Raw genomic sequence first — 25,807 nt, 5'->3', positions numbered from 1 at the left:
AAATAGCATTTTACAGTTGAATTCAATTATGAACTGCAACCTAAAAGCAGGCTTTTGAAGAGGAAGCAAGTCAACAGCTTCAAAGGTTATTATTAGTGCCTATCATTCAGAGAACATCTCTCTTTTTGGTTCACATTCACTGAAGTCCTAGAAGATATACAAGCAGGAAATGGTAAATTATTGGGCTTGGTGTGAATGTGGAAGAAGGAGTCAAGATAAGCCAAATGGGAGGGGAGGTGCTTTTGTGCAGGCCAGGAAAACAGGTGTTAATAGCTACAAGAAGAGGGGAAGCTGTTCTGGAAAGAATCGGGAATAAGAGGAGGGCCCCTGAAGTGCTGCTTCTTTTACATTCTTTTCAGTTACCGAGACAGCTATGCAAATAAGCCGCTTTTAGTACAATCAGAGGGGAGGAAGGGGAGGAGCTCTGGGCTCCCTTTGCGAGCTCCGGGGTCTGCAGGCCAGGCAGCACAAAGATTTCCTTGCTGTGCTAAGGGCCACCCCAACAAGAGCAGGAGCCAGTCAACAAGGGTGGCAAGGGCAACGAGTAGGGAGAGCGCCTATATGTGCTAATGTCGGAATTCTTCTGCTCCCCATCTGTCTTCCCTGACAGTTGGAGAGTGGAGCCCCGAGGGATTCGGTGGGAAGCTGCCCCCTGTGAGGGAGACAGACAGGCTGAAGCCTAGACAGCCAGGAGAAGGGGTTATGACAACAGTGGTGCCCCCTGTAGTCGAGCGGGCCAGAGGGGAACTGTTCTGCCTCTTTGAGTGGCAGCCCGAGGGGCAGCAGGGGAAGGCTGTTAGGCCCAAAGCATGCAAAGAGAACCAGCTATTCACAGGTCAAGGAGGAGGGCGCCAAGTTCTAGTAGTGAGGGTTTTGTCCTACCTAGGACAGACAACGTGCCTTCCGCAGTCAGAAGAACAGGTAGGCAAGAGGGAGAAGGGCGTAGCTGGTGTCTGGGATCTGGGGGGACAAGGCACCAAGGGGTGTTGCCAAGGAGACCAGGGAGAGCGCACGGAGCCTTTCATAATCCCCAAATCAGCTGCGTGTACGGCAGCCACGGTGGACCCTCAGGCCTGGGCAGTGGGATTCTAGCCTAGGACCCATTCTAAACCCCAAAGAGACCGTACTGAGATTGGGCCCTGCCCAAGATATCAAGATCCCGGGTGTTAAACAGGTAATATTAAGAAGTATTATTACAAAATGGTCTCTAATTTTTTCCAAAAGGTGGCTTCCCCCTCCTGACAGTCTCTCAGGTAAGCTCCCCGGATGCATGTCCCTTCCCTGGCACAGAGGCCTCCTCTCTGGTCCTCTGGCCTGCCCAGCTGGTTCCCACCTCAGAGAATTTTGTCCCACCTGTTGCCTCTGCCTAGAACACTTCTTCCCCACCGCTACCCCCAAGCTCCTTCCATGCTTGCCTTTTCATCATTCTTCAGACCTCAGCTCAAATGTCACCTCTTCAGAGAGACGTTTCTGGACATCCTCTCTCTCCAAGCTAAGTGCCTCACCCCCCATCTCTCAGGTCGGGATCTTAGCATCCTGCTTGTCAGCTGTCTCCTTCCACTGGCTTATATTCCTAAGCTCCTGGTGGGGCTTTGTCATGTTCTCTACCATATGCCCAACATCTGAAATGATGCCTGGCACCTAGCAGGTGCTACATAACTTATCTGGTGAATGAACACCAGGACGTTACCGCTAGAAAGAACGTTAGGGCTCATATAATCGAACTCCACGTTGTACAGATGTTGTACAGAAATCTAGGATCCATAAAGTGGGGCGCCACATGGCAAGCTAGTGGGAGAGCTGGCAGAAAGGCCCGGTCCTGAGCTGGTGACTTTCCTCCACATCAATCTGACTGGCCCAAACGAGGCATGACCCACCACAACTGAACTGCAGAGAATTCAGAGAGGAAGACACTCCTTTCCTGGAACACAGCCCATTAAACTTGAATCTCTCTGTCACTCTTCCTTTAAGCCCCCCCCTCCCCTACAGACCACAGGGTCTTACAACCCTGACCAGGCCTCAGCTTGATGCTTCTGACAGAGTCCTACTTGCCTGGCTTGTGTAGGTACCATGTCACCGTGTGGACTTGGAGGCTCCTCCCCACAGAACCCAAGAGAGCGTGTCTTTTGTGCCGAAGCAAGGACCCTAGATGCAGCTGTGCCCAGGGGTTGTGTCACAGGCTCAAAAGAGTAATTGCCTGGAAATGAGACTGGCTCAAAATATCTCCAATGTGACAATAAAATTCTGTTACCACAGAATCCGGCCTGGAAAATTCTGTCCCGTTAGGTCAGCTAATTGCAAATGAGTCAGTGACTCGTCTTCCCCGTGGTGAAGAGACCATTGAGAGCTGAGAGGCTGGAGTGCCGCTGCCCGGCCTGGCCATTAAAGCCGCCAGTGAGGCCTCTCTTTAGTCTGGCGGGAGCACCCGCCTCACCTTTCACACTTCACATCCGGGTTCACGCGGGCTCCTCGGGCCCACTGGGCACAAACCCTGAGGTCCCGAGAGCTCTGCTCAGGATAAAGGCACTTTTTGTTGAGGGCCCCTAACCAGAAGTTAGCCTTTTCTAGGTCAAATCCCACACTGTTGCTACTGATGTGAAAATGGAGATGAGTCACCAGTCCCCACCCCGTGAGAGGTGTGTGAGGGGTGTCTGTGGGCACGTGTAGGTGCACGTGTGTGTGCACAAGTGGGCAAAGGTTCCCTCAAGGGGCCGTGACATGAGTCCATCTCAGCTGAGACTGACCCCGGGCCTCTCTGGAACCATTTTAGGAAGTGCTATTTTGAGAAGTGACTACTCACACCGAGGGCTGACTTTCCTGCACTTGGAGAGGGAAGAATGAGCCCTTTATCCCTGACCCTCGCCAAATGGACTGCTACTTGAGCACGGGTGAAAGGTGGCCCCCGTCGGGCACACAAACTGTTTTCCTATGAAAGGCGGCTCTCACTGACCAAAGTTCTGCCAACAGGCGCCCCCCACCCAGGACATAGCTCCCCCAAGACTGTGCCAGACGGTCCACATCTGCTGAGCTCTTCGGGTCAGGATTAATTGAGTTAATACATGTGAAACACTTCGAGCTTCCACACAGTAAGTTTTCAAAACGTGGTAACTATTATGGATATTCGTGGTCCACTAATGAAAGGAAGAGCCTTAGTGACTGACCACCTGGTCCTACCTCTCACTTTACAGATGAGGGAACTGAGGGCAAGAGAGGGGAAATGATCTACGTGAGGTCACACAGCAACTTACTACCAGAGTAAGGATCCATTCATCCCTTCATTCATTGATGAGTATGTCCTGAGGACCCAGCAAGGGCCAGGTCTGTTCTGGGTCTTGGGAATAAAATGGTCAGAAAAAAAGGACCTGCCTTCACAGAGCTAGTAGAGTTGAGGAAGATAGAAATTAATTCTATAATTATGAAAATATAATAACAGTGGTGTTACAAAGGATAATGATGAAAATATCCACACAGAGTGTTAACTATGAGCTAGGCCCTGTTCTAACCTTTATTAACTCACTCAAACCTCACAACAACCCTATGAAATAGGTACTAGAATTATCTCCATTTTTCAGATGAGGAGACTGAGGCACAGAGCTAATCAGAGGCAGAGCTGAGATTTGAACTCAGGAAGCCTGGCTCTACAGTCAGAGATTTTATACCGCTATGGTGGGCTTCTTTTATTCCCTTCGGCCCAAGATGCTATCCCAAAGTGGAGCACGCTAAGCAAACTTTGTAGCAGTCACTGGGCCACTGAGATCGAGGACCCACTGGCCCTGGGCTGGTCCACTGGAGTTGCCGTGAGAGCTGTGTGACCGGCTGGCAAGGCTGGGCCTTGGCCATACAGACGAGAAATGCGCAACAACTTTCTGGTCCACCCTAAGTGTCTTTCTAGCCAGTTTGCTTCTGGTTGATCAAATGGCTTTTAAGCTCAAGGGCCCACTTCACATTCATGGCTGCTGACAGGGTAGAGGTTCCATGAATGTGTGTTGAATGAGGCTCAGAAATACTTTGTGGCCATGTGTTTGGTTTGTTTTCTCTTTCTGGTTGGGCATGAGAATGGGGAACCTGGGAAAGGGCAGCTGATACCATCCCTTGTTCACTTATTTTGGTGTGGACACGTGCAGTATAGCTGAAAGAAGGGTGTTTTTCTGAAATAATTCAAACCTTACCCTGTGCAACCTGATTCATCTGGACTCGCTAACTGAGAAATTACGAGGATTCAAACAGGACTGGAGGTTTACCTTTGTAGTACCATGAAGAAAGCATGTCTTGTATAAATGAGTAGTATAAGCAAGGGCACACGATGCCCTGTTTCAAAAAACAAATGACTTCACGTTATTTTGTGTATATAAATGCTGGGATGTCTGCGATTACTGAACTTCACAGAGGTGTTGTATCCATTCTTTAAGGCAAACCTGGTAGGCATTTACTTGCAGAAGTTAGTTTCTTGTGCTAATGACCAACTGCATTCTTTAACCATATTCTATGGTTGTGATTCTTCTTCCATTCAGACTAATCTTTTCCCCACTGAGTCTGATGTAATGAAGTGTGATATTCAGTATTCAGGAGTAGAACGGCTTGACCTCTGCTCTGGAAAGCTAAAACTAATTAGCCCTGCAGTGGATTTTCCCCTATGTGCTCAACCTTAAACCAAAGTACCAGGAAAGGAAAGAAACACAGTATCTTGGGTGTGTGATTCTTCTCTTTGGGAACTTGAAACTTATTAAGAACAGCTGCAGTAACCTCTCCAATTTACCTCCCACCCTCCAAAACACACACCATGTAGTGTTCAGTGCCACCGGCCTGGGGTTGAGATTTGGAGAATTTGCCTTTGAGTCCGCTTTGTCACTTACTGGATGCATGACCTGGGGCAAATTACATTCTGAGGTTTTCCTCGTCTTTAACACCTGGAGAAAATGCCTTCTTCCTGAGGTTGCTCTGAGAATTAAGTGAGCCTCTGTATTTGAAAGTGCCTAAAACAGTGCTTGACCCATAAATGTTAATGAAAAACAAAACGAAGGATTCTTTGTCTTTAGACAGTACCCTCCCCAGGAGAAGTGCTGATCTCACCCTTCTAACCCTAACCCTAACCCATCGACCTGGGCAGAGATGTTTTATAACTAACGGCTCCCCACCCCACTTTACAAATGGAGACAAAGGCATTAAGCACCAAGTGGAGGGCAGGAGCGTGTGGTGGGGGTCAGAGGTCGTGAAAGGACCTTGCTTGAGAGCCACAGGACACAGTGGTGACGACGCTGCAGGACCCTTTCACCTCCCACGCCTAGTCTGGGTTCAGCGGGCTCCTCCACAGGCGTTCGTTTAGTCCTCAGCCCTTGGATTAGGACCAGCGATTAAATGATGATGCTCCAGCTGGGGACCGTTGTGGTTTCCGGGGTGGATGCTTCGACCTGTCTTTGATCACCAGGGACCGCACGGGCCTTTAGGAGCCTTTGGCTTCTTTCTGTAGCTAAAGGCTTTAAAAATAACAGCCCAGAAAAACCAGCTCCAGAAATTTCATGAGGAGGAATGAGGGAGTGAAGAAAGAGGGAAGGTAATGCCAGGAGCTGTGGCTGGGATTTTCGCTTGATCTTGCCAGTGTCTCCTTACTGGAGCCGAAGCTCTCCCAAAGCAGGCACGCTTCCGTCTCATTCTCCCCGTATTCTCAGAGGCTAAGCAGTGCTTGCCGCAGAGTGGGCACTCGACAGTCGTGGGAGAGCGACTGAATGAATGAATGAGTGGGCTGCTTAGACTGTGTGTGACCCAGTCTATGGCAGCAGCTCTAAGTCCCTTAGGGGATCAGCGTGGGGGAGCACAGACTCTGCTCCCAAGAGAAGCAGTCCCTAGGGGAAAGGCCTCTCTGTGTGACACAGTTGGGACCTATACTGAATGCCCCAGGTGATGATTTCGAGGAATCCACTTCTTGGCTTGTCCGGGGATTATACCAGGGCTCCCCCTGGTACTGCCGATGGAAATCAAAACAGACGCCTGTTTGCCCCGAGGGCCCGTGGACCGTGGGTACACTCTGCTCGGTGCCCGCCCCCGGAGGCAGGTCTGTGCTGACAGCTGATGTAACTGCAGCCTGCATCCCAGCTCACGTCCTGCCACCTCTGTTCTGGACTCCTGCAAGTGCTTCCTGGCAGCGCTCCCTGTTCTGCCAGGCCCCTTCCTCTCTGCTTCATCGTCCTTTGGCCCTTGCTGCAGGAGCTCTTTCCTAAGCATAGCTCTCATCTTGCCTCCCAAACCTGCCGCCCTGCCTGCCGCACACCACAGTTGTTTATGCTGCCCCACCTTCTGTTCACTCCTCTGTTCAATAAACAGTGGATGCCCTCTATGAGAGGTGACGGAGGCTGCTGCTTAAGAGCCTGGGCAGCCAGGGTCACACTGCCTGGGTTCAAGTCCTCGGGCAAGTTATCCTCGCTTCCTTTCTGCAAGGGTTACCATGGAGGTGTGGAAAGGGCTCGGCACTATGCTTGGCACGGGACAGCATTCAGTAAAAGCTAGCTGTTCTTTTTGATGGGTGCTGTGACCCAGAGATCCTAGACTTAATTTCTGCCTTCAAGGAGCTCTGGGGTCTCCTGTGGGTGTCAGGAAAGTCAGTGATGAGAAGTATGCCAACAGAAGGAAGCCCAACGCACCATGTGAGTACAGAGGAGTGGCACCGAATACGGTCCTGGAGGAAGGACGAGGGCGGTGTCAGCAAGTGCCGCACAGACAGTAGGATGCTTGTCCTGAACAACAAGCAGAAGAGGTTGAGGAAGAGAATCCCAGCCCGAGGCAACAGTATCTGCGAAGACCTGGGGGAACTGCACGTGGGCTGGCATGGCTGGGGCAAAGGTGGGGTATGGCTGGTAGGCCAGAAAGGCAGGCAGAGCCCAGATGATCATGAGTCTTGAGAGACGTGCTAAGGAGTTGAACTTGACTTTGAAAGCGATGACATGCAAAAGAGGGAGGGTGTTATGGCCAGTTGGCTTTTTTTTCCCAAAAGATTCCTCCAGCTGCAGTATTGGGGATGGACCAGAGATGGGGCAAGTTCAGTGGCATGGCAACAGATGGGAAGGCTTTTGTCATCATCCAGGTTGGATAAAGACCTGATCTGAGACAAGGACAGGGAGTGTGCAGAGACAATGAGGATGCAGAATAGGATGGAACTGGTGACCAGTTGTGTTTGGGGCCCAGTGCACAGGAACACGTCTGAGACAAGTGGAGCACCCAACACTGGTGCGACAGGTGCAGCCACTATCCCCACTCACCAAGGCCACAGAGGAGCAATGTGGTTTGTTAGACAGTGAAGGGCCAAAGGCCTGAGAATGATCGGATAAGGGTCCATTTCAGGAGGACTCTTCTGGTAAGGTTGTGTGTGTGGGTTGGACTGAAAAGGAACAGATGTGAAACCAAGAGACCAGTCAGGATGATGCTGGCATGACAGTCCTGACAGGACTCCATAAGGGTCTGACTGCACCAGGAGTGGGTGGTGGGAGAGGACACAAAAGATTCAGTCTGAGAGTGGCTGCCCGAAAAAAAGGACAACAGACATTGCGGCTGCTTGGCTCCTGGGAGAGAGGTCAGAGGGAGGACAGAACTAAAGACATGTGGTCGGCACCCATGTACGTGAAAGCAAGTAGGGGTGAACTCTGGCTGAGCACCCACTGTGGGCAGCCACTGGAGGGAAGAGATGACACTGAGGAAAAGACTGTCCTTTCCTTGGAGACACACAGTATGCAGAAAGTGCTTATTAATTGTGTTGAATTGACTAGACCTGGCACCACGCACACCAAGGCCTGGACAACAAGTGGGGCCACCGACTCACCTGTGCAGAGCTCCTGTGGTACGGGGAGTAGTGGAGCGGTCCCGAGATGGCTGTGTCGTGCGGGAGGGCCGGGTACTGGCTCTGCATTGGGGGAGGATGCTGGTTGCCATAGCTCCCGTAGTTATAGCTTCCCGTGTATCTAAAACGCATTAGGCACGTTGAATATTGTGAGTAACAGCAGGGAGAACAAATCAGTTTGACACCTTTAAAAATCAACCTCATCTACTTTTGTTCCTTTTTGTTCTTTTCTTCCTTTTTGTTTTCCATTTTTCTTCTTTCTGTTTCCTACCATCTCCACTCTGCGGCTTTGCTGTGATAGTTTTAAACTCCCAGGTGGGTTTTCCTCCTCCCCTCAGCATACCTCCCTCACCACCCGGCGGATGCACAGGGAATGAAAACTAGCCCTGAGCAAAACATCATTAGTGATGGAAACCTCTTCTCCTGTTGTGGTAAAAAGCCCCATATTATAGCCTGAAGTCAAATAGGAAAAAAAGAAGAAATTACTTTGGGACTTCTGTTTTTGTATTGTTCAGGCCTTTGCTTTCCCATGTCTCTGGTGCAGGGGGGAAACACCACGGCCAACCAGGCGTCAGCCTCTGGTTCTAAGCCTGGCTCCACCACTTCCCAGCTGTGGGACCTTGGGCTACTCGCACCCTTGTTTCTCACATCTGTACTAAAAATGCTGCACATGACCCCGAGGGTCACTTTCTATTATAAAATAGTCTTGTGGAAACATAGGATACTATTACCACTATTCTTAATAACATCTTTACAGCAAAGACGCTGACATATGACCATGCGGGTGTCTGTTGTGCCATTTCTGCAGAGTCGGAAGCTCTCTGAAACAATGTCGAAGTCGATTTTAAATGTGTGGGGAACTACTCTAGGAGGCCCCGTGAGGAAATGGTGGCTGCCCCACTGATGGGTCAGGGGCACCTGAGCCTATGAAATTAACCTCAAGTATGCCCACAGCCAAGCCTCAGGCTACCACGTGGAAGGGACCTGAGCGGTCCTCCTCCGTCCCCTCCTGTGTCCCCCAGAGCTGGTCTGTTGGAACCTGGCTTGGGAGGCTTACTGTACCTACATGGCAGAGTCTCGTGACAAGAAGGGCCCTTTTTAACATCATAAGTGTTTTTCAGATAACTGCACATTAGACACTGTGTGAGGAATGTCTTTTAATAAAGACAATGCAAAGTGGCAAAAAGCTGTTACCCTTTTAAATGGATCTGTAGCTTATTCATCACAGTAACATCACTACAGATTAGGGGAAAAAATATGGGCAAAATCAATGATTGATTTATTCAGGCTCCAAAGCGCCACTGGAACCCAGGGGGATTCTCTGAACCCCATGAATGACTGCTGCCCTCCAGGGACCTCCAGCCTCGGGTGAGGAAGCCCTCCTCCTGTCGAGTCATAAAAGACTTGGACCCACCATGAAGCTGTGTTATAAGGCTACAAAGTGCACGAGGACCATCCAGGGGAGCTGTGGAGAGGGAGTATTCAGTTTTCCTTCCTAAAGGAGGCAGACACAGGCTCAGTCAGCCTGACCCTTGCCAGCTGTGTGGCCTTGGGGAACTGGACTCGGTGCAGCCTCAACTTCCTCATCTGTCAAGCGGGGGTGACCCGCCTACCTCCCCTGGTCATTGTGGGGACTGCATGAGACAGTTGTACAGGGGCAAGAGCACGCTGAGAACTCAACAGAGGGCGCAACCTTCCCGTCCTCAGAAAACCACTACCGAGTAAACCCTCCCCTTTCAAATCAAACGTAAAAGCAAGGCAACATCCCGGGAAAGTCACCTACCCGTGCTCGTCTCTGTGGGGATAAACTGGGATCCTGTGTGTGACCGAGGAGGAAGGTACGTGTGTACTCCTCATACAGGGCAGCTGTTGGGAGTTTTCAGCTGGAGATCCTGCCGCCGTTGTCACTGTGTATGTTAGAGACCACGTGTATGACTGCATCGCTCCTGCAGAGACAAACGAAGGTGCACCGGTCAGTAACAGTTCTCACACCCCCAGTTCTTCCTTAGAATGCTAGTGGCTTCCCATTGCTCTTCAGCTGAAAGCCAAAATCTTTATAAAGCATGTGTCTTGGTCCTTGCTGATCTCACAAGAAGCATCCCCTACCCTCTGCCTTTGTGCTATCTGATCCAGCCACGTTTTCCAGCGTACCATGATTCCCGGCAACACAGCGCCTTGGCACATGCTGTTTCTGCTGCCTGGAATCCTCAGTTTTCCCTTAGTACCCACTCATTCTTCATATCTCAATGCAAAGAAGCTGTCTCCCAACCCCAGACTAAGTCAGATCCCTTACTGCATGGTGGTGCCCACCACAATTTGTAATCTTACACCCATTCATGAATGTGATAGAATTAATGCCTAATTCCCCACACCAGACTGTAAGTTCCATGAGGGTACGAGTCTTGTCTATTTTGCCCACCATTAGGTCCCTGGTGCTTAGTGCAGAGACTGGCGGCCAAAAGATTTTCAATCAAAATTTTAAAAGGAAGAAAAGGGAAAGGGAAGACAGGAAGAAAGGAAAAGAGGGAGGGAAGGAGAGAGGACAAAAGCAAGCTCAGGGCGATGTAGCTCAGACGGGCTCCCCAAATAACTTCTCAGCACTCAACTAAACAGGTGTTAGGGATCCAACAAATTGCTTTAAGCAAAAGATAAGTAGATTATTGGACTCTGCCTGCCCAGGTCTTTTTGAAGATTATTAGACAGTGACCTTAACGGTGACCTATTCCATACATATTATTAATTCCATTAATTTGCTTTTTAATTGGATACCTTGCAAGTGCTAGGGACTGGGAAAAGAAACTGACAAAATTTAGAACCTTCAAGAGGCTTAGGAGCTTTATGAGATAGAATAAAAAATGGTGATTTAAGAAATCACTAATAGTGATAATAAAGTCCTCAACTTAATTTCTGATAAATTTAGAATGTTGATATAATGGAAAGGATTAAACCTATTTTAAAAGATAGCGGGAATAGGATTCAGCACCTCCTTGTAGGCACATGGAAGACTGAAGAACTGGTTAAGGGAGGTCATTTTTAAGGTGAACTAAAAGAGAAAACTTTGGTCCTCCAATCCTATACCTTCTACGCAGACCATGTTTAATCTTGAAATTCTTGTGGGAAGATAAAGGAAAGGTTTTCATTTAAAAGTGGAACTCTACCATAGTGTCTCTTTGCTCTGGGTCCTAATTCTGCCATGCACTGGCTGTAAGATCTTGAGCCGGCCTCTTAAATTTTATCTGCCTTTTTTTCATAATCTGTAAAATAGGGATAAATTACGCCTATTATATCATGTAAGTCATATAAGTCATGTAAGTCATACCTTGTATGACTGTTGTGAGGATTAACTGAGATAGTATATGTCAAAAAGCCTGGCACGTGGTAGGCTTTTAATGATGTTCAAGCACTCTTCATTATGAATTCAGGTATTCTTACATCAGACTTTCTTAAAGTAGAAATTTCTTTATTTCCCATTTCAGATTCCAAGGAAGAAAAGACAAGTTTCTTGGGTCAGATTCTGTCACCAGGGGTGAAACGTTTGAATAGCAACAATGATTTAACTAATTACAGCAAACTTCTACACCCATGTTCTTCTGCAAAATCACAAATATCCTTATCCAGCAGTATGGCTAAAAGCACCCCTTCTTGGTTTGGATATCCACACCATTATTTTCCCCCCAAAGATAATGACTTTAGCAGGCTGTGTGCTAGGTGTCATTTATAATAAATGCAAGAAGACTAGAAGGAAAAAAAAAAACCCAAAATGATCATGTCTCAGAGGACTGGATTATCCCTGACTGCTCTCCTCTATATTTTGAACTTCATATGAAATTACATAACTGTTGTAATTTTTAAAAATACCCTTTTTTATTAAAACAGGTTATTGCTGAGGATGGTTTTAACATTTTTTTCATTTTGCTTATCTGTATTTTTATGTAAAGAATGTGTATTGCCTCTGTGAAAAGAAAAACATTATTAAAATGTATTAAACAAATTTCACAATTAGAAATGGAATTGGAGGGGGTGGGAAGTTTGGGAAAACAATGAACCAGCCACAGCAAGCAAGTAATTAACCCTTCAAGGCCCTGGGACCTCAGGAGAGCACAGCGAGGTCAGTGGGTATTTTAAAAGGGGCAGTCGGGGAAGCCAAAGGATTTTCTTCCCCCAGCTCCGCAAGCAGTAGGAAGACACAGTGAGAATAGCCATCACCTGAGAGAATGCAGCACAAGTTACTTTTGTGTGAGTTCCTGGAGCACAGCAACGGTTCCTTATTCATCTCTGTATCCCCAACAGAGGGTTTGCCAAATAGTAGGTGTTCAGTAAATTTTTGTTCCATTGAATTTGTTGTTGAAGGAGTAAATGCTGCTAGAAATAGACGTTATCAAACAAAAAGCTAGTGGAACTCTCGGAAAAATGGGCTCCTGTGGTCTGGGAAACAAAACCCCTAAATGGCCATGTGCCAGCAACCTAACAGATCCACTCAGGCAGGCTTAAGCAGATTAACACCTACTGGCTTGGGTGAGAAACGCTCTCTCCCTGGGGAGCAGAAAAGAACACCCCTTGCATTCCCTTTCCTACCGGTGGGACCTCCAGTGAGGACTGCTGCTTCTTCGTTTTTAAGGAAACTAATAAAAGAAAATCTGTGCAGTTAATAGTTTGTGCTTAATTTTTAAGACAGCTCTAATGCTTTTTATTTGTTGCTAAAACAATAACAAACCTTCCATGTTTGTCTAATTCCCATCTTTCTCTTATTCTCCCCTCCCCATTCCCCCACGTCTAATTAAAAGTCTGAGAATAGTGGTGAAAGTCCCTGATCTCTGAGAATCCTCTAAAGATCCTATAGGATTTGAGAATCCTATAAAGTTGTTGTCCATGTTATAGTATTGAAACTGCTAGAGAGGAATATTTTCTTTCCTTCCCATCCCCAGTAAAACATTCTTCTTCCCTGAGTTTTTGTTGTTGGTGGTGTTTACTTTTCTTCTTTTCTTGAAAGGGGTGCCTCAGGACAGGGAGGATGCTTAGAATATAAGAGGCAATCAATAATGTTTTGTTAAACAAGTGAATGAACGAATGATCATCCAACATAAACCAGTTCTCATACTAGTTTCTTTTTATATATTGACACATTGGATCTTCACAATAATCCTTTTGAGGTAAGTAGTATTACCTCCTTTTTCAGGTGAGAAAATTGAGGCCCAAAACTTGGTCAGGTAAGTGGCAGAGTTGGGATTTGAACCCAGATCTGCCCAACTCCATAACCTTTCCACAATAACAGTTGCTTCTCACACTTATATGTGCATTTGCATCGCTGGGGATTTTGTTAAAATGCAGATCTGATTCAGTGGGAGATTGGGAGTTGAGCCAGCGATTCTGCATGTATAACAAGCTTCTAAATGATGACGATGCTGTTGGTCCATGGAGTACGCTTTGAGTAGCAAGCCTCTAGGAAACACTGCCTCCTGTCGTGCATCGTGTATGTTCAGGGCCATTACAGATCACAAGCTGTGAGACTCTGGTACAGACTTGTGAACATTTAAACTGCTTCCTAGCCTACCTGGCCATACCCTTCTGTCAGATTTTGGACCAAATCATTTGAACCTTTTCCCCACTAGGATTCTATGGACCATCACAGATGTTGCTCAGGTTTTGGGCCAGCCTAAGCCTTTCTTAGTACCTTCCTGAGAAATAAGCTCCTTTAAGTACGTCTAGATTCTAGAGCTGTCTTTCCCTATACATTAGCCAGTATAAATTTAAATTAACTAAAGTTAAATACAATTAAAAATTCAGCTCCTTAGTCACACTAACCCCATTTCAAGTACTCAGTAGCCTCAAGTGGCTGGTGTCTACTGTTTTGGACAGCTCAGATTCACAAAAAAACAAAAAAACGTTTCCATCGTCACAGAAAGTTCCATTTGAACAGCTTTGTTTCGGAGTATTTGTTACTAAACAAACATTTCCTGTAACCTTCAAAACTGAGAAGAGAAAGAGGATTTTATATCTATCTCCACTCCCACTGGCTATCATCTATCCTAAAGGTGGCTGTGCTTAAGGAGAATATTTGCTGAAGCTGAAAACCTCATCTGTTTGAGTTACACTTTACCAACAGTGCCATGGCCAAAATCTGACTGACAAAACTGACCAGGGGCAGCAAATGCATCAGGTTCTCAGAGAGATAAGCTGATATGGCATGACCTGGCCCCTGTCCACCTCTGCAGCTTCCTCTCCTGCACCTTCTCCCTTGTTGATATACATCAGTCAAGTCCTCACTATGCCAGGCTCTTTTCTGCCTCAAGCCTGTACACATGCTGATCCCCACTACCTAAAATGATCTTTTCTTCTCCCCAGGCTTTATGTGGCTGGTCCCTTGTCATACTCCAGGTCTCAGATAAATGTCACGTCCTCAGAGAGGCCTCCTCTGACCACCATCTATGATGGGTCCCCATAGCACTTATGACCATTCAAAATTATATATTTACCTGGTGCTTTACTTCTGTATTGACTCTCTTACCCACTAGAATGTAAGAATCATGAGGACAGCAACTGCGCCTGTTTTTCTCGCTTGTGTACCCCAGGGCATGGCACAGATTAGACGTGGAATTACTTTTTGCGGAATGAATGAACAGATGAATGAATGAACAAATCCAGAGGTTCCAACATGAAGCCAAACCCCTGGTGGTGTGAAGTCAGGGGCAGATTAAACAATCTATTTTCAACCCCAGCTTTTATTGCCTAATTTCATTCCTTTGGAGAAAAGGAGGCAGCAGGGATGGACGAGGAGGAATTCACTGGCAGGGACAACTCTGGGGCTCTGTGAGTGAGTCACTGCGGCTCTGTGGCGGGGCCGCAGTGTCCACCAACTCCCACTCACTTCAGCTGCCCTCAGAATAACTGAGCTTTTGTTACTTGGAAAGACTAGCCACCAGTTATCTTTGTTACATCCTCAACTGATGCAGAGAAAACGCAGCTGGGCAGGCCAGATGTTCTACAGTTAGGGCTATTTATGAGGAATTTGCCTTTATATTTCTTTAGGCATCCTAGCATCTCAATGATTTAATTTGCTGGTTTTGTGTTGCAGGGAACCCATGGTGGGAAGTTGAAAACATAAGTTTAATAGTTAACTTTTATTGTCATTGCTGAAGGAGGGAATACTTAAAATGACATCATAAACGAGGTCTTAGAACCCTTCGGGGGCCTGACTTGCACAGAGCGGGATCTTAACGTTTTGCTTTAAAAGACATTAAAGAATTGCAGCCCAGTGTCCTGTGAAGTGGGTTGCTCCGTTTGGAACCACCTGCCATGCTCCTGAAGAGGAGGAGCACCCGTTTTCCTTAAAGAAAGCTAAGGGGCTTCCCTGGTGGCGCAGTGATTGAGAGTCCGCCTGCCGATGCAGGGGACACGGGTTCGTGCCCCGGTCCGGGAAGATCCCACAAGCCACGGAGCGGCAGGGCCCGTGAGCCGTGGCCGCTGAGCCTGCGTGTCCGGAGCCTGTGCTCCGCAACGGGAGAGGCCACGGCAGTGAGAGGCCCGTGTACCGCAAAAAAATAAAAATAAAAACAATTTAAAAAAAGAAAGCTAAGGTTTCTGAACTTGCTGGGCCAGGAGGAAGGTGGCAAGCCCACAACATTAGGAAAAAAAAGGATCAATGGGCCAGATTCTACCTTGTGGAAATCTGTTGAAATGGAACCTTTTACCCAGTCTCTTCTCATGGCATTGCCACAGACTCTGACATACCCAACCAAAACTGGCCATGCATCAGGTGGTTTGGGGTTCTTGATATGCCTTTCCTTTTCCCTCTGACTTTTCAAAACAATTAATAAATACCATCCTAAAACATATTTAGAAATACATACAGGTATGGACAGAGAACTAGATACAGATAGAGATGGGTGGCTGTTTTCCTAGTGAGTCATAACTCATTCTCACACTACTTTGTATTCACTAGTCCTTGTGTCAAAGGTTCCCAAAAGGTTATGTGCAATGAATTAATTTTCTCTTTGTGCTCACCAGACAGACATAATACTGTTCTCTTTTTCACAGCTGAAAAATGGGGAAGTGTCCATCAAGAGTAAGACACTGCTATGTGGAAGAGCTGCAGATACCTGATTGGCCCTGACTCTCAATGAGCTAAACTTGATGACACGTACATCATCTGAGCAATGATATTCAGAGTCCTAGAAGCCCAACAAAGTCACTAGATCACATAAAATTTCATTTAAGGCGTTAATAAGCTGTTTCAGCCAAGAGTTGTTTTGTTTTGTTTAATTTTCTCTACTACTTCTTCATTTCTTGCTTCCTGGCTTGGGTCCTTTTAAAAAAATTGGTTTTGCTTTTTTTTTTTTTAATTGTTAACCACTTTAGATACTTCTTGGAAAGTAATGGTATACAAATCAAGCAGTAATTTAAAGATGGAAATAAAAATTAGCTGGTCATGAAAACCATATGCTGAGTTAACTTAAAAAAAAACACGGCAAATGCATTTTATAAAATTTATAATAATTGTTCTCCAATTTACAACATTGTTCAATAAAAAACTGCACAAATTCCCAAACTTAAGAAGCCTACTATAATAGATTTCCTAAGATTTAGGTGTATATCATGGATAATTTGTGCTTTGTATTGTAATAGCTATAAAACCGTACATGTTGTTAGGAAATTATGTTTATGTTCCCTCCAAGACCATGACCCACAATGCATGCCAAGGTCCAGTCCAATTTAGCAATGGAGTATTTCAAAAGTGGTACTTGAGAAAAATATTACAGATAGTTTTATACAGGATAACATTTTTAATGCCCCCTGGAGATATCTGAGAACAAAGCTGGAATGTGCCAAAATCTTCAAAGGCTACACTCATCTGAAGAGAACCTGTTTCACATTTGTATTTCTAAGAAGCTACTTTTACGACTCCTGAACACATTGCACAGAAATCTCTGTACACATTCATGATATTCCTGTGCCTCTGACTATCACACCTGCCATAGCGTGAGGCCTCCAAATTGCTACAAAGAAAGCCAGGAGCAGACTCACTAGCTGGCTGAGAATGATCATGAGATCCTAGGAATCTTTCCTTTGCACTCCTCCGTCCCCTTATTTCCTTATTGCCCTCTTGTTTGATCTGTTGCTACACTGGAAGAAAGGTTCCACTCAAATTGTTTCTGCTTCATAATGCAGAACTGTTTCATTTGCATATTTTCCCTGTTTATTTTAGAAGTAAGGATGTTATCACTGACTGACTGACATGTGTGTCTGCTGGGCGGTGGTGGGAGTACGTGGGCAGGATTATTCAGGTAAGTGGCTCCTAGATGCTCTCACTGCCCTTCCTTCCTTAGTGAGGCAGGAGACCCCCAACTCCAGTCTCCGATGGACCCCTGAGCAGCTGTGGAGCTGTGAACAGTGCTTAAGTTCTTTTCCCTTTTTATTTTCAGCGAATAACGTCGTTCTGTACTTTTCTTCTGGAGCCTTCTAAACAGGAACTACAACAACCCACTAGGGAGAGAACATGGGAGGGAGGTGGGAGGCGGTCAAGTTCTTTCTGCTCCAAGTAGGAAACTAAATGCGACTTGAAGTGCATCTATGTAAACAAATGCAGGGATGCTCACATCTGAATTTCCACAGAAGAGGAAGACTCGCCAGCTGTGGACCCAAAGTGAAATCATCACTCCATCTAATGCCAGTTGTTGACAACCCTGCTTTTTTTCATCACTGCTCTGAAGAACCCAGTCTCCTGAGCTGTCTCTGACAAAGGGCCACTGGGTTTGTTGGCACGTTTCTGCCCCTGGCAATGTGCAAAAGAGGGCAGGCACCTTAAAGGCTCTTAAGCATCTGTTCATTCCCTCTCTGAGTAGCTCTGGTTCTGGAAACTTTAGTGAAAGAATTAATCAAAAGACTCCTGGAAAATGACATGCTCTCTTGCCTCCAGGCCTCTGTACTACTTACTTCCTCTGCTTGGAATACCTTTTCTCTATTATTTGGCCCCCGACCAGACCATCCAAATAGAGGCTGGAAGCCCTGCTTTGTGCTCCCTAACACTCTGACCTTTCTCCCAACGCAGCACTCGTGACATTATATTGTAACTGCTGTCTTGCTCATCAGAACCCTAACCTCTCACAATAAACTCCCAGGGGCAGGGACCACGACTCACTTGTTTGTATCACCAGCTTTTGAAGTGTTTAGCTCACAGAAACCACTTGAGAAATATTTATTAGATAAATGAGTAAACGGATGGACGTGTGAGTGAACGAGCAGATAAAAGATAGCACCTAAATACGACAATCTCATCCTATTTGATCTTCAAAAATACATAATTTAGTTCCCAGCGTATTCTAGTTAGAACTGGGATATAACTAAGCCCACGCTATGAGGGGCTGGAGGAAGATTCTAACCGGGAGGATACCCAGCTTGAGAGTCACTGTGGATGTCCATGAGAGGTGGGGAAGGCCTGAACCAGATGGCAGCAGTGGGCTGGGAAGGAAAGGGTGGGTCAAGATTTGTGTTAGAACAACTGGCCTTGGGAGGTGTGGAGGAGAATGCCAGCTGTCTCTCCCATATCTGTTTCCCCTTCCCTGCCTGGGAACCCTATCCTACACTTCCCCGCCTCTCTTTACAGTTACATGAGGCCATGTGACTAAGTCCTCGCTGATGGAATCTAAGTGGAAGTGACATCCGCCAGCTTCAGGCCAGGGCTTTTCCGAGTCGGTCTTCCTCCTCCAGACCCACTCTCCATTTCCATTAGCTGGTTGCAGACTTGACAAAGCCCTAAGTCAGTGGTCCTCAAACTAGTCAGCCTCAGAATCACCTGGAGGCTTCTTGAGCAAATGGCTGGGCCCCACCCTACAGTTTCTGATTCAGTAGGCCTGCAGTGGGCTCTGGTAATGAGCATTTCCAACAAGTTCTCAGGTGATGCTGATACTTCTGGTCCATGGACCACACTTTGAGAACCACTGCCCTGGGGTACGGTGGAGCCTCATATTGAAGGAACACGTGTCTCTAAATGGTTGCATTAAAGAGAGCCTCCTCTCTGACTGAAACACCCTGCATGAAATAGATTTCCACTGTGTTAACGCCATCCATGTTTGGGTCTATCTGTTACAGTAACTTAGCCTATCCTAGCTAATACAGGAAGAGCTGAGGGAGAGGAGAGCTGATTTCCGGATTTGGTACTTGGGTAAATGAGGGAGTAGAAGATAATGAATTTAATTAGCACAGTCTTAACCAAGCTCTCCACTCCACTCTGGTCTGTTCACCTGCCCCACTCTCACCCAGGGCCATCTAGCAGAAGGTTGTTTCTGCCTTTGGTTCCTGTGTGCTCACTCCTCTGTTAGCTGAATCCTTCTCGTCTTTTAAGGCTGCCTTTGAGACTCACCTCTCTCCTGAAGACTCTCCTCCGCCTGCCCAGGTTCCGGTGGGATGGACAGTGTCTGCTCCTCCCTGAACTCCTATACCCCTCTTGGCTGCAGCCCTCATCTTGTAGGCACTCCTAACAGTAACCCCTGCTATCTGGATAGCAGTGCACTGTTAACAAAGCACTTTGGCTTTTCTTACCTCATCTAATCCCCACAGCAACCATGTGTAAAAACGTGGAGGTGCACACAAACACACACGTGCGTGCACACACACACACGTGTGCACACACGCACTCTATTTATTATATTAGCTAACACTGCAGATTCCACATCCAGTGTATCATTTCCACAAGTCTTGAGAGCAAGGACATTTGCTGAATGACTGAATGAATCAGTTTGTTTATGGTAACTGCTGACTGTGGTGCCTGGGACCAGGAGTTTAACCCTTCTCCACCCTTTACTTTTCCTCCTCCATAAAATGGAACAATAATTACCTTGCAGTGTTACTGTGAATATCAAGTGAGACAATTATGCAAGGGCCCTTTGTGCATGGTAAAGCAACATTTAGACACTAGTAACTAGCTATTATTACCCTTGTAACATTTCTTCCATTTTCAAACCTTGTCTTGGCATGAAAGATCCTGCAGGATGTGACTCCGACTTACCTTTCCAGGCTTGTAACACTTCTTCATGACCACCTACATTTTAACCACTTTACCATTCCCCGAAAAGGCCCCATACTTCCTGCCCCGTGCGTTTGCACACACTGTCCTCTCCCCAGAGGCCCTTCTGTAATACCTTTGTCAGTTAAAATCAAGTTTCAGCTCAAATCCCCTCTTTTGTGAGGTCTCCAACCAGATGGACCCTCCCCTTCCTTGGGGACCCTGCAGCATTAGCTTGAACCTCCATTATTGCCCCTGCCTTGATTCTGGCTACCATGGCTTAGCATATGACTTCCTGTCTCCCCACTTTCCAGAGATGCCTCTCAGTTTCTGGCTCATGGAGGGCTCCCTTTCTTGTTTTCAAGAATGGCTGTGTTTTATATCATTTTAGTGACTTATCTTTTTTGGGGGGGGCAGTGGGTGGAGATTTTATCATGGACTTGATCTGCCAACTTGAAAACAGAAGCATAAGGAATACATACAAACTAATAAATGGATAACTGCAAGTCATCCATAAATCCAGGAGGATACTCAGATTTTGGCATTGTTTTGGGAGGGGGCTGGAGGGAGAATGTTTTTCCAGATAGCTCTGGCTTTAAACATCAACTCCCCACTCAGAGCCTTTGAGGGGCTGTTCATTACCTGTAGTGCTGAGGCCAGTGTACTCAGGGGATGGGTTGCTGACAGGGGAGGAGGGAGGTGGCACTTCCACGGACGTGGCAGATTTTGCTGGAGAAAACGATGGCACTGGTGAAGGGGTTGGTGGGGCAGCCTCCGTCAAGATAATCTCCTCTTGGACTTCTGCTATGGGTAGAGAAAGGGTGGGTTCTTAGAGCCAAAGGTCAAGGCAAGTTGTCTTTCAGGGACTTTTAAAAAGCAAATATTCTTTCTAATCTGTGTCATGTCACTCCTCTGCTTAAAACCTCTGATGGTTTCCCATCACCGTGGTGGCATGCAAGGGAATTCCCACGTACACACATGCCCACCCTCAAGAAGAAAAAGACATTATTGGTTTCCCACCATTTGACTTGTTCACCATAACTAAATTCTTTGGGCTGCGGAGCTAAAGAAACACAGAGCACAGAAGTAAAGATACAAATCAGATTGACAAGGAGGACGATTCCCAGTGAAATGCCGGCTTACCGGTGCTTCCTTCTCCCTTCATGGCTCGCATGAGCTCACTGGCGCGCTCCTGGCAGTGCAGGGATTCTAACATGTAGAGCACATAGTCATCAAACATCAAGTGAATTAGGTGAAAAGACCCTGGTGAGAGAAGATCCAAACAGAAAGGTAAGTCATGTCGGCTCGGGTGTGCCCCTCAGCCTGGTCGATAACACGTCACACGGTGCTCTGACCCTCTGTCCTGGACCCTCATTCCCTCTCAGTTACGGATCACCTTGCGGTCAGAGGTTGCTCTCCTTTGTCGTCTCCTCACCTAGCCTGGTGTTTAGCATAAGGTAAGTGTCATTAACACTGCGGCAAGCGAGTCTTTTCCTTGCTCGATTTATTAATAGGACATCATCAAAAATGACACCTATTGAGCCATCTGTCAAAACGCGCCTGGGCTCTCACATTCGCACTGGCGTCATCCTCGTCTGGGCATCCCTCACTTTGTTCAGCATCGCTTGACATAGTGCCTTGCATTTTTCTCTCTTCCACAAGTTTATCTTATTTCCCCGACTGGACTTAAGGATATTCACGGCAGGGACTTTGCCTTCTAACTCACTGGTGTCTACCAATGCACACAACATAATTCCAGGAGCATAACTGACACTTTAAATTAGCAACAACGGAATTATTTCCTTAAATGTTTCTGAGACTTCCGTTTAGCACATGGTTGTTACAAAAGGTATTATAATGGAAAAGATTTGGTATCCTCAAGCAGTATTCTTCATTTTAAATTTAGAGTAGATTACTTCATAAAAAGGAATGTGAACAATCATTTTAAAAGATTTTTCCCATGTGCCAGCCTTTGTGCTCAAAGTATTATATTCTCTAATTTAATATCTACCACCACCTTGTGAGGCAGGTGCTCTTACTCCTGTTTTGCAAAGTCAAGTACTTGTGCAAGATGACACAGTACATTACTTCAAAACCATCTTTTTTTTTTAATATTTATTTATTTATTTGGCTGTTCCGGGTCTTAGTTGCAGCCTGCGGGATCTTCGTTGTGGCATGCGGGATCTTTAGCTGTGGCAGGCAAACTCTTAAGGCATGTGGGATCTAGTTGCCTGACCAGGGATCGAACCCGGGCCCCCTACATTGGGAGCGCAGTCTTAGCCACTGGACCACCAGGGAAGTCCCCCAGACCATCTTTTCTTGCACGTCATGCTGCATGGACAGTGGAAGATCCACATACGGAAGGGGCCTTCATGTCTGCTGTCATGAAGACCTCACGGATGCCAGCGTCAGAGAGGCCAAGCCTTCATCTCTAGTCCCATGTTTCCACCTCTCAAAGGGACATCTCCACATGGACATCCTGCTGTCCCATGAAGTGTCCAAAACGTCTCACCGACTATTTACAAGCTGCCCTCCTCTTCCTATTTCCCTTGAGTTTGCTTTTTTTAGAAGCCTTATGAGACTCTGGCATTATTTATTATCTTGTGATCCTAACATCATCATCAACACCACTATTATTGTCATCATCATCATTGTCATCTCCCATTTATTGAATGCTTACTATGTGCCAAGAACTCTGCTAAGCACTTAACACAGGTCTTATCCTTTCACCAAACTGTGAGATAGGTGGTATTATCCTCTTACACACAAGGAAATGAGTCTCTCCATTGGAATTAAGTAGGGATTGGCCTCAGTTTGCTCTGGCTCCAAAAATCCGTTCCCATTTCCCCTACAGATCATCTGGTCCAGTCTCCTCATAGCACAGATGGGGAAAATAAAGAACATGGTCCCCAGAAGGGCCATTTGAGTTGGGCTCTATGCCTTTTCAGGTCTCAGAAATAAGGTGATGAGGGCCAGTTGGGGGCTTTTGGATGACTCCTCTTTGGTGGAATTTATTAATTTTCTCCTTTTTAGTTGCACCTGGCTTCTTTGTACACGTGCGCGCGCGCGCGCGCACACACACACACACACATTCATTTCAGATAGATTGATTCTTTTGCTCCAGAAATGTTACAGAAGAAAATCCCCTGCTTAACTCTGAGGCCACTGGATGCCCTGCAGGTCATGCACATCTACACCAATACCCCGTCTCTCCGGAGCTGCCACCACCTATGATCCTTGTGCCCACAGAGCTCCACGTCCACGTCCCCTGTCCTGCACTTTCTTCACATTTTTCCTCCATCTCCAGGGTGCTGTGTCTGTTTTTTGACCCCACTTGGAATTCAGCAAGGTTCAGGGTTTTTTTGAGTCATGGTGAAATGCAGACTTCCAAGACTAAACTTTCCATCTACTTCCCCAAAATGAGTCCTATGAACCGCTGAAGAGGTACAGCATTGTGGGTAACTGCATGGGTCTGGATCAAACTGCCCAGGTTGAGCTCCAGCTCTGCCACTTAGTAACTGGGACCTTGGATGAGCTGCTCCTCGAAAACGTTAAAAATAAAACCAGCCGTTTACTGAGCCCTTGCGCTGTGGCAGCCACTGGGTTAACTGCTGCAGATTTATTATTGCATTTAATTCTCATCACAACCATTTGAAATGAGCGATACCCTCCTTCTGCAAAGGAGGAAACTGAGACTTAGAGGAGTAAAGTAACTGTCCAATGTCACACAATTATTAAGTGGCAGACATGGGATTTGAATCCAAGACTGTCTGATTCTGAAGTTGTTCTTCAATCGTGCAATATGGCTCTCTAAAAGGGAAACAGTCAAACCTATTTTACAGAAGTACCATAATGAGGAAAAGTATATACTAGATGCTTAATAAATAGTAACTAAGGTCGCTTTTGCTATTAATGTTCTAACACCCTGTGATGTGACTGTTTTGTTCATAGAGTCAAAGAAGTCAAAAGATAGCATCAAATACCTAAAAGGAAAAGGTCTCCAAAATGAAGAAGTATTTGCTGAGATGTGGCTCTAAGTCAATAAGGATAGAAAGAGAGAAAGACACTATGAAACCGAATTAGAATGGAAAACCCTAGATAATAAAAATGGCTTTAGTAGTTTTAGCACAGGCAGGCACCTTGGATCATCTATACAGCACCCCTGTCTAATAGATAAAGAAACAAGATCTGAGGTGAAGACACTTGCCTAAGACCACACTGTTAGAAAACATCAGAGCTGGGTTTGGAGGCCAGTACTCCAGGGGAAGTGTTGATTTGGGGTTTCAAGCTCTCTTCCTAATGACTCTCATCATTTACCCAATTGGTCTGATAATTTTCAATCATCTTTCAAACAAGGAGAGTTTGTAGAGCTACTGCTTCTTGCTTATTACTATTGTGCAAAGTGCTCTTAGTACAAAGGAAACTTAAAGTTCAGTCACTGACTCCACAAAAGCTACAGTGTCCTTAGCAAAAATCAATCCTTAAGATTATTAGGTAACAAACAGTTCAGTGCCAGGGTACACAAAGACTGATGAGAGGGAGAGGGGAAGGAGGCAGGGGAGGGAAAGAGGGAGAGGAAAAGAGAAACATCAAAGACAGACAGGATAGAGGCAATTATAGCTAACATTCCTGCTTTATTTCTTCCCTTAGCACTTAACACCATCTGCTATACTATATATTGAAATTATCTTTATCATGTGCCTCCCTACACTAGATTGTAAGCTCCATAAATGCAGGGATTTTTATCTTTTTTTTTTTTCCCCACTGTTCTATACCCGGTGTCTAGAACAGTGCCAGGCACAGTAGAGGCTCAATGGTTATTTGTTGGATGAATGAATCAAATGAGCAAGCACTGACCACTTACCATATGCTCTGTGCTAAGCCCTTTTAATTTTCCAACAACACTATGAAGGGTTTTTTTAAATTTATTTATTTTTATTTATTTATATTTTGGCTGCATTGGGTCTTTGTTGCTGTGTGTGGGCTTTCTCTAGTTGGGGCGACCGGGGGATACTCTTCGTTGCAGTGCGCGGGCTTCTCATTGCGGTGGCTTCTCTTGTTGTGGAGCACGGGGTCTAGGTGCGTGGGCTTCAGGAGTGGTGGCACGCAGGCTCAGTAGTTGTGGCTTGCGGGCTTAGTTGCTCTGCAGCATGTGGGATCTCCCTGAACCAGGGCTCGAACCCATGTCCCCTGCACTGGCAGGCAGATTCTTAACCATTGCGCCACCAGGGAAGTCCCAAGGAGGTATTATTATCTTCAGTTAACACATGGGGGAAATGAAGTCTCAGAGGATTTTAAACCACTTGCCTAAAGTTACGGAGCTATTGAGCATCAGAGCCCGTTATGGAAAAAGGTACTAGGATAGAGACAAAAGGAGATTGTTGTTGTTATATGGTAACATAGTTAATGGCACCTTATAGAATCAAAGCATTTCTTTTTTCTTATGAAAAGTTTCAAACATATGGAAAAGTATAAAGAATTTTAAGGGAATTCCCTGGTGGTCAGGGGTTAGGACTCTGTACTTCCAATGCAGGGGGCAGGGGTTTGATCCCTGGTTGGGGAACTAAGATCCCGCGTGCTGCACAGCACGGCCAAAAAAAAAAAAGAATTTTAAAATGAACGCCAGTGTACTCAACACCAAGCTTTATAATATTTTAACATTTTACCATATTTGAATCATATTTTTAAATTGAAGATAAAAATGAACCCCCTGTGTTCCCTTCCTTAATCCTACTTCTCTGCTTCCTGTGTTCATGCCCTGATGTAATCACTGCCTCGAATCTGGTATTTACTGTTTACATGCATTTCTATACTCTTACTGCCTATATTTATATATCCATAAAAACACATGATATTGTTTTTTATTTTCAAACTTGATAGAAATGGTACCATACTTTACAGAGTATTCTACAACCTGCACTTGATACTTTGGGTGTTTTTAGGTCTATCCACACTGACACATGTAGGTCTTGTTTAATGGCCAT

General features: G+C 46.0%; 1 protein-coding gene across 2 annotated transcripts in view; it reads right to left on the bottom strand.

The window, feature by feature from the left end:
* The window catches only part of RFX4 (regulatory factor X4), a gene marked incomplete at both ends in the record, with an annotated part of 163,897 nt that overhangs the window by 805 nt on the left and 137,285 nt on the right, over positions 1 to 25,807 (bottom strand). For both annotated transcript variants that reach the window (XM_082666389.1, XM_082666390.1), the window contains 4 exons: positions 7,808 to 7,946; positions 9,609 to 9,771; positions 20,466 to 20,627; positions 20,967 to 21,086. In XM_082666389.1, coding sequence (XP_082522515.1) covers positions 7,808 to 7,946; positions 9,609 to 9,771; positions 20,466 to 20,627; positions 20,967 to 21,086 — 584 coding nt within the window. The remainder of the gene's footprint in view (positions 1 to 7,807; positions 7,947 to 9,608; positions 9,772 to 20,465; positions 20,628 to 20,966; positions 21,087 to 25,807) is intronic.

The sequence above is a fragment of the Grampus griseus genome, assembly GCF_964374135.1.
Source record: "Grampus griseus genome assembly, chromosome: 11".
Classification (NCBI taxonomy): domain Eukaryota; kingdom Metazoa; phylum Chordata; class Mammalia; order Artiodactyla; family Delphinidae; genus Grampus; species Grampus griseus.
Note: the sequence above shows the minus strand (reverse complement) of the source record. Positions and strands in the feature narration are given on the sequence as shown.